Below are 8113 nucleotides of genomic sequence, written 5' to 3' on the forward strand. Positions count from 1 at the left end.
ATGAACTCCTTAAAAGCAGTGACCACACACCCTGTGTGGGTCCCAGGGACTAGTGGGTGTTCAACTATTATGCACTGAATTGAACTAAAGGAGTCAATGTTGATATCAGTATAACCTTTTATAAAAATTATTTATTAACTGTTTAAAGGGGAGACTATCCCACTCCCACCAGCCCATTTCCCCCTTTGATGCTCAGTGAGCCAGGAATTTGTTCAAATGCAGACCACACCACCCTCTGGCCCTGCCTTGACCCTTTAGTGTTACCTGCTTCAATTGAGGGAAGTAGGATGGACAGGTGGTCCCAGATGGGTGTCCTGTCCAGTTTGCAATTATTCCCTCTTTGCTGAAAATACCACCACCAATACCAACCAACACAGTTCCTACAGTCTCAATCAATGAACAGCCAAGACCAACTCCTGTGCCCTCTCTCCAACCCAGTGCTGCAGATAGGAGAGAGATTTAAGTCTTTGTCACTGAAGCTAATTTTGAGAGCGATGAATGGGAGTAGGAAAGCATTTAATGGATCATGGAAACCCCACCCTTCCCATGCCCAACCTTAAGTCTCTTGTACCCGATTGTCCACGGGACTGGAGGTGGGTCGCTGCCATGAGGAGAGAGATCAGGGAAGCCAGTCCTGGAAAGAAAAGATTCGCAGTATTATTGGTCAGGCTGATTACTTGGCCTCTCTGTATCCAGCTACTTTACCAATTCAAATGCTAACCTCCACCCTCGCCCATCTGACCCCCAGGCATTCTAGTTCTTCCTCCTAAAAGAGAGGAAAGCCATCCTGCCTTCTTTTTGTCTCTGCTGAGATCAGGCTCTACCCTTGATCTCCTGTGTGCGAGAGAGAGACAGAAAAATAGAACAGAAGGGCTTATCCTGAAGAATGGGAGAAAGAGAGCTGCAGTCAGCTTTCCTATCTTCTACTCCATGTACCCTAATTTCTATTTTGCCTTGTTTCTGGCCAAACTCAGTAAAGGAATACACCCTACTGGTCCTCTCATTTTAAAGAAATCTCAGGTATAAAACCAGAAAAACGATCTATTAACTCAAGTGGAAACGCTTGGCTATAATTTAGTTCTTTTTAAACCTAGCAAGGAAATGAGAAAACATGGGTCATTTTCTTACCTTGCTTGGGTGCAATTACTGCCCTGGACAATTACACAGAAAAATAAAATATCCTAAATGGCCCCTAGAATAACTCCAAACCTGGCCTGCTGCCCTGTATCCTCCAACTCCTACCCTTAGAGAATTCCCTGCTTCTGGAAGCATGGAAATTTCACTGGTTGAGAGGCTTCACCTCACCTTTGTGACCCTTTTCTCTCGTCACCGTCTCACCATACCCAGGTTCCCTCCCCCAGCAGTCAAAGATCACAGCCAAGTCCAAGGCTTTTGCACACGTTCGTCCTGTTGACTCTGTTCCTGACCCAGGAAACACTAAGCAAAAGCTGTGTGCAGAGACCCCAGCCTCAGCCCTAGCCAGCTGGGAAAAGGTGATCCCACAAGGTGGTCCTTGCGATCATAACTGGCCCCCAGCCCCATATCCCTCCGAGTGTCCAGCGGCCCATCATGACTCCAGCCGGGGTGAGGGGGCAGGACGGAGGTAGCTGTCTGACATGATGATGTCGCTGGTGAGTTGCTGCTCCAGGAACTCAGAGGTCTCCTCAGCTATCTGGCCTGGGATTCGAAAGTCAACAGCAGGAGGCTCCTGCTTGGGGCTGGGTAAGGGTCGGGAAACCCAGGACTCAGAGGCACAGCCAGTCCCCTGAAGGAACTGCAGGAAATTCTCCTCAATGGAGCCCTCCCGGCTAGGTAGCCTCAGCTCCTCCTCTGGAGCTGGCTTGAAGAAGCAGACAAACTGCTTGCTGAGCTCCCCCCGGATCTGCCGGTTGAGACATCCATAGAAGAAAGGGTTGGAAGTGAAGCAAAAGTAGCCGATCCAGGTCACCACACTCTCCACCTGCCCAGTTGAAATGGGCTGAGCACTCAGGGCAACGTAGAGGTGGAAAGAGAAGTAGGGCAACCAACAGAGCAGGAACTGTCCCCCCACAGCCAGGAGAACCACCGCTGCTTTCCCTCCCCCAAACGTCCGGTGTGGGGTGGTCTGGGGGGCCCCCGAGCTGGTGACCATCGTGGAGCGGCTGCTGAGAGATTCAGAGCGTTGCCGGGGTGTCTCCATCCACGTGGGCAGCGGCCCGTGCTGCATGGCAGCCACGCGGGCCACTCGGAACATGCTGCAGTAGACCACAAGGATAAGGAGCAGGGGCAGCAGGAAGTAAAGGACAGCAAAGACCACCACAAAAAGCTGGCAGTAGGCACTGTGGCTCCATTGGAGTGAACAGCCTGGGGGGACACTGGGAGCTCCTTCCTCCCAGGTGACCCTTCCCAACACTGGCACAGAAGCCATAGCCAAGGCCTTCACCCACACACCCACCAGCACAGAGGCTACCAGCCCCAGCGTCATGCGCACCTCGTAGCGCATGGGGTGGACCACGTAATAGTAGCGCTCCACATTGATGGCCGACACTGAGAGGATGGCCAGGCTGACAAAGCACACGCTCAGGAACAAGTAGAGGCGGCAGGCCACCTCCCCAAAGAGGGCGTGGTCAAAGAGGGCGGAGCTGGAGAGCATGGCCAGGGGCATGAGGGTCAGGGCAGCCAGCAGGTCCACCAGGCAGAGGTGGAAGACAAAGACAAATTTTCGGAGGGCGGGCGTCTTGGCAATCACGGCCATCACAGCGGCATTGCCAGCCACAGCAGTCAAGTCCAGCAGGAGCATGAAGAAGAGGGCCACAGATTCCGAAGCGACATCCCGCAGCCCCACCTCCGGGACCCCACTGGCAGTAGAGGGACCTGGGGTTTGAGGGACCCTCCCCAAAGTCGAAGAGTTCCCTGATGACTGGGGGATGGGTGAGGACTCCATGGGGCCGAAAGAGGACACCCAGGGTACCTCCTGTCACAGGCCCATCCCCCATCCTAGTCCAGTGACCCTGGGATGGCGAGCCCAGGCCCAGGCTTCCCGGTTTTGTAGGGGGCGCCTCCCACTGGAGCCTCTTGGGCAGGTTTGTCTGCGTACAGAGCGCCAGGCCAGGCAGCTGAAGGATTAGAAGCTCATATCCACTTTCTGGCCAGAGGTAGCTCCAGGATCTGCCTTGGTGACTGCTAAGAAGCAGGAGACGTGAGAGGTACAGGAGCCTGACCCACTCAACACTTCGCCTTCAGAGTGGCCTTCACCTCTTCCTTTTCCATTTCCTTTCTGCCATTCTCATTCTCCATACCCTTCTACCCTTTCCAGAACTGTTAGCCGGGGATTCTAAATCCTCTGTCTCTCCTTCCCAGGGTCCTGCTGATCTCTGGGATGGTGCCTCAGTTTTAGGGTTCCTTATGTAAATTTCCTGATTTCTTGTCTCCTCAGAATGGCAGGAGCTGCTGGGGAGTAGAAGGAGCGCAAAATTTAGTTTCTAGTCCCAGTTCTGGGCATTACTAACTCTGTGAATCTTCTGAAGTTCAGTTTCCTCATAAATCCATCTGTAAAATGAAAGGAAGAAGACTTGCTTCACAACTGTGTTTCTGGATCCTGCGTGATTTGTTAATAATAATATTAATGACAAGCAGTAGCATTAATACGGCGTTTTCCACATGCCAGGCCCTGTTCTCAGCACTCTACCTATATTAACTCATTTTATTCCTCACACAACCCTATGAGGTAGATATTATTTTTATCTCCATTTTGCAAGGGGTGAAACTGAGGTCTAGAGAGGTTAAGTAACTTACCCAAGGTCACACAGCTAGTAAGCAGCAAGGGCTGGGCACATACCTGGGCAATCTGGCCCCAGGGCCAGTACTCTTGCTCACTGTGCCATGCCATATGTGAAGGTGCCCTCCATGCCGGCTGGACTATAATAGGCATCCAGTAAATAGTTGTTGAATTTCAGCTGTCTCTAAAAATGTCTCTTGCTGCTCTGGGGCTATCACCTGAGAAGCAGAGCTGTGCTTTAGGCTCTTTTGACATCACTACTCCCAGCACAAAGAGCTGCCACTTTGGGAATGTTGAGAAGGAGCAGTGAAAATAAAATGTCCCGGCTGGAAGGAAACTGGGAAGCCAGCTCATCCAGCCTCCACTGCTCTCAAAGCCAGAAGTCGCTTTCAAGCTGCCCTCCTCCACCCACTCATGAACTCTTCAAGGCCACTGTGTCCCTCTTGTGGGAAAGGAGCTGCTGCCAACTTCCGGCTCCCCAGATTCCCAAATCTCTAGTCTCTAGAGCTGACCCTTGGAGGATCCCTAACCAAGAACCCCCTTAGTTCTAGACTATTACTGCAGTCACGGAACAAGAAGTAGGGAGGAGGCACTGAGGTTGCTCAGTTTAAAAACCCATCATTTCTATGGCTGCAATAAAGAGGACCACATGGCAAGATGGGCCTCACCCTCCTCCACAGTTACAGCTTTACAGTCACCTTTGGTTTTTGGTGTTTCCACAAACCTTACACCAATCCAACTTCTAACATGCTATGCCTGCAATAGGTGCTGGATACAATTTTGTGAATTGAATCAAACTCAAATTGATAGTTGAATCCCTGCCCCCTAGGACAAACTCCAAGAACACTCAGTCAGCCAGCTGTGTGCCAGCCAAGGGACTCTTGTGGAAAGGGTAGCCGGGGTTCCTGGACTTGAGGAAGCCCTAACTTTGGGCAACTGCCTAGAGACGTGCCTCTCTCTAGGGATACAGAAAGCTCATTTCACAGTTAACATGCCCACAGAGATTTAGGGTCTGCAGAGAAGATGAAGAGTGGGCAAAAAGTGAGATATCAGCTTCTCATAAGAGTCTACCAGGAAAAATGCCTGAAAGAAATGCTAGGAGAAGCATCCTTCCTCCTTACTCTCCATGCTGCAATTTACCTATCCCTTCTGCCTATAAGTGAAGCCCAGACGACGTGGTTCAGAGTCCCTCCCTGGTGGCTGAAGGAGGAGAGACCCACCATGTCTGGATGGACATCAAGAGTCCGAGACGGAGGGAAGCAGATGTGGTTTCCACGTGGAGCTGGAGGGATGCCATGCAGCCATGATGGAGCCCTGAGCACGAAGGCATTGGACATTGCTCTTTTTCATAGCCCCCTCAAGCTTGCCAGTGTCTCCACAATGACTCCTAAATGCCAGGACTCCAGTTTTTCTCTTAACAGACAGATCAGTGTATCTGGCTACTTGGCACTCCCTCACTAACGGACGGGGGCTATGGAGGGGAGGGCTGTGGTGTAGCAGTTTCATAGGTGAAACCAGGGTTCCTTACTCTTCTCCCAGGTCATATCATTATGCCTACTCCCCCAACAGATGCTTTCCTTCCCCCACTACTTCCTTCCAACAACACCCCTCTTACCTCCAGGACCTTCAGTACCTAGAAGGCTGTGCCACTAGGGCCTGAGATCTGGGCCTCTAACAGGGGCATGGTCAAGTTACAGGATGCAAGATGTGCATAAGTGCCCAGCCCAAGGCCACAGAGGTATTGGGATTCACATGCACCTGTTTTCCAGATCCAGAGCTTCCATCCCAAAGACCTGAGCCTAGCCTTCCTTCCGACAAGAGCATGCCCCTCCTAAGCTAGGGAAGATTTCCGGGGAGCTACAAAACCTCTCCTCAGCAGAGTTGCCCACGCCCAGGACACAGTTGCCCATCAGCCTGGATGCTGAAGGGCCCATTCCTAGAATGTGGGAGACCCATCTCCATGACATGGAGCAAGACAGACCGGGAATGCTGTTTGTCTGCAGGATGTGGGTACTCCTGCCGGCAGGAGATGATCAACCCCCCAGCTCTGGGCTTCAGAGATGCCCACACCCCAATACCGCCTTTGGGATACCTGAGAGCCCATCTCCTGATCAAACTGCTCACCAGAAGGTAGGCAGGGCTGGTCCTTGGAAAGCCACCCTTCTATGGGGATACCTTGGCACTCACCACCAGGCCCTGGGTCTGGCCCCCATTCCTGGCCTAGTCGGCAACTCCTACCTTTGCTGAGCAGTCCCGGCTCCCATGTGATAGCTCCTCTCAGCTGATGCTTCTCCAAAGCTGCTGAAGCCTGAAGCACTGCAGTGAGCGGTGAGAGGCAGCCGGCAAAGCAGAGTGTTCCGAGAGCCTCTGGGTCCTAATGGCCTCCTGCTTCTCACCCAGCCCCTCAGAGTCACTTCTGGAGCAAAAAGATGGGCACCAATGTCCCAGGCAAGGTGCCGGGCAGTGAGCTCAACTCCTCTCACTTCTCCAGGCTGCTGGATTGCATCTCAAAAGTTTCGTGGGACCAGGTAATGATAGGTAGAGGAGACCCTCCTGACCAGCCTGATGAAGTAAAAAAAAAAGTACACGGAGTCAAAAAATCCAGGTTTAAGGCCTGGCTATGGCACTTACTAGCTGTGTGACCTTGGGCAAGTTACATTTTGGCCTTGATTTCTTAGTGGTTCAAAGAGAAGATAGGAGAGATGCATGGTTCTGTGTGACATCAGAACCAAGGTACTGATGCATCAGGTCAGCGCAGACCCAGGGCCCCAAGGCTTAGGCCAGGGAGGGGACTGAGGCTCCAAGGGATGGTCCAAAGTTTGGTTCCTTTGGAAGCTGCCTAATGCATATGGGGGACAGGTTTAGGAGCAGCACTCAGGTTTGAAGGGCAGCTGAAGGCTTTGTCTTAAACCTGTCCTTGCCACCAAAAAGCAAATTGTTATTATTTGCTTAGACTGTATGTTTATTGGGAGTGGGGCTGTGAGGGCTGATGGAGATTGGCATGGAGGGGGCAGGAGGATCTAACCTCCCCCCGAGCCACCATGGGAACCACACAACACTGCTTCCTGAAGGAGACAGAGTGGGAGCCAGGGACTCAGGAGTGCTCACACTGATCTGGATTTGTAGGACTGGAGAGAGCTCGGGAGCATCAGCCACTGAGCATCGCCCATCTGTGGCATGATGGGCCTTTAGAGATGCAATGAAGGGGCATGGCTTCCCTCTAGCTATGAAAAAAATGATCATTTCCCCGGGTACATGACTGATACCCAAGGATAGAATCCTAACATTGCAAAGCTGTAAGACGTCCTACAGGCCAAGGTATCCATGTTTCTGAGACCCAGAGAGATAAAGAGATTGCTGAAGGCCACATAGCTCCACGTGGCAGAGCCATGAGCCTAAACAGGGAATTCAGGCATGATACCCTACTCCAGAGCCTTCTTCCCTCAGACTTGCCTATCTAGGGACTCCTTCTGCCTCTAAGAAGGAAAAAGGGAATTCTGGAATTGTTTACCAGACCCAACCCAAAGAGCCATAAGAACAATGAGTTACCCAAGGACCTCACTGGGACAAGTTGGCTGCCCCAGGTCAACAACAAAGAGGCCACTGACCAACCAAGAGCCGATGCAGCAAGTGCCGCTGTCACCAGCCACCACTTTTTGAGCTCTTATGAGTGCCAGGCCCTTTACATACAGTTTGTTCAATTCTCACACCAATCTATGAGGCAGCCATGACTTGCCCTATTTTATAAGTGAGGAACCAGGTGCCAGAGGAGAAGTGACTTTCCCCAGATCACACGGCTAATAAGTGCCAGAGCTGATATTTGAACCCAGATCTGTTTGGAGTCCAAGTATTTCCTCCTCCTTCCCCTTGGCTCCATGCCCTCTCCAGTGGCCTGACACAAGACTGTAGACTACAGCCCTAAAAGCTATCTTCATAGAAGTAGTCACTGCCTTCCAGAAAGCCTAAAACAGACCTCAAAACTAGGTATACCTGAGTACAAGAAATTCAAATGGAAATACCAAATTGAAAACCTGTAGACAGCAAAGTGATTTTTATGAAGCCCTGTGCTGTTGTGTTGGCAAGATTAATTTGGCATCAAGCAGATTGTCTGGGATTAGATAAAGCCTGTCCCTGCTCAGCACCCACATTCTTCCTGCAGGGCCCCAGTCCAGACTGGCATGGCCCCTTCCAAGGGGTTCAATAAGAACCAGAGCAGACCTGGACCCACTGGAACAGGATTTTAGAAAGAGCGCTAGACTGGAGTCAGATAAACCTTGGTTCCAGTTTGGCGCCATTCTATTGGTTGGTGGTAAGACCTTGGCCTGTGAGTTGGCTGTCTGTGAAAATGGGCAAAAT

At 51.5% G+C, this 8113-nt stretch overlaps 1 protein-coding gene across 1 annotated transcript; it reads right to left on the reverse strand.

The window, feature by feature from the left end:
* Window positions 1–500: 500 nt before the first annotated feature.
* On the reverse strand, window positions 501–6077 carry GPR61 (G protein-coupled receptor 61). Its single transcript, XM_011968698.1, has 3 exons — window positions 5996–6077; window positions 1306–3528; window positions 501–634 (listed from the first exon to the last, which is right to left on the reverse strand). Exon 2 carries the CDS (start codon window positions 2921–2923, stop codon window positions 1568–1570), a length of 1356 nt encoding a protein of 451 aa, XP_011824088.1. The 5' UTR covers window positions 2924–3528; window positions 5996–6077; the 3' UTR covers window positions 501–634; window positions 1306–1567.
* Between the last annotated feature and the right edge of the window lie 2036 nt (window positions 6078–8113).

Source organism: Mandrillus leucophaeus, unplaced genomic scaffold (genome assembly GCF_000951045.1).
Source record: "Mandrillus leucophaeus isolate KB7577 unplaced genomic scaffold, Mleu.le_1.0 Scaffold857, whole genome shotgun sequence".
NCBI classification, from domain to species: Eukaryota; Metazoa; Chordata; class Mammalia; order Primates; family Cercopithecidae; genus Mandrillus; species Mandrillus leucophaeus.

Bases quoted from the DNA above. Each gene is read 5' to 3' on its own strand.
- GPR61 (XM_011968698.1), bottom strand. From the start codon at position 2,923: ATGGAGTCCTCACCCATCCCCCAGTCATCAGGGAACTCTTCGACTTTG.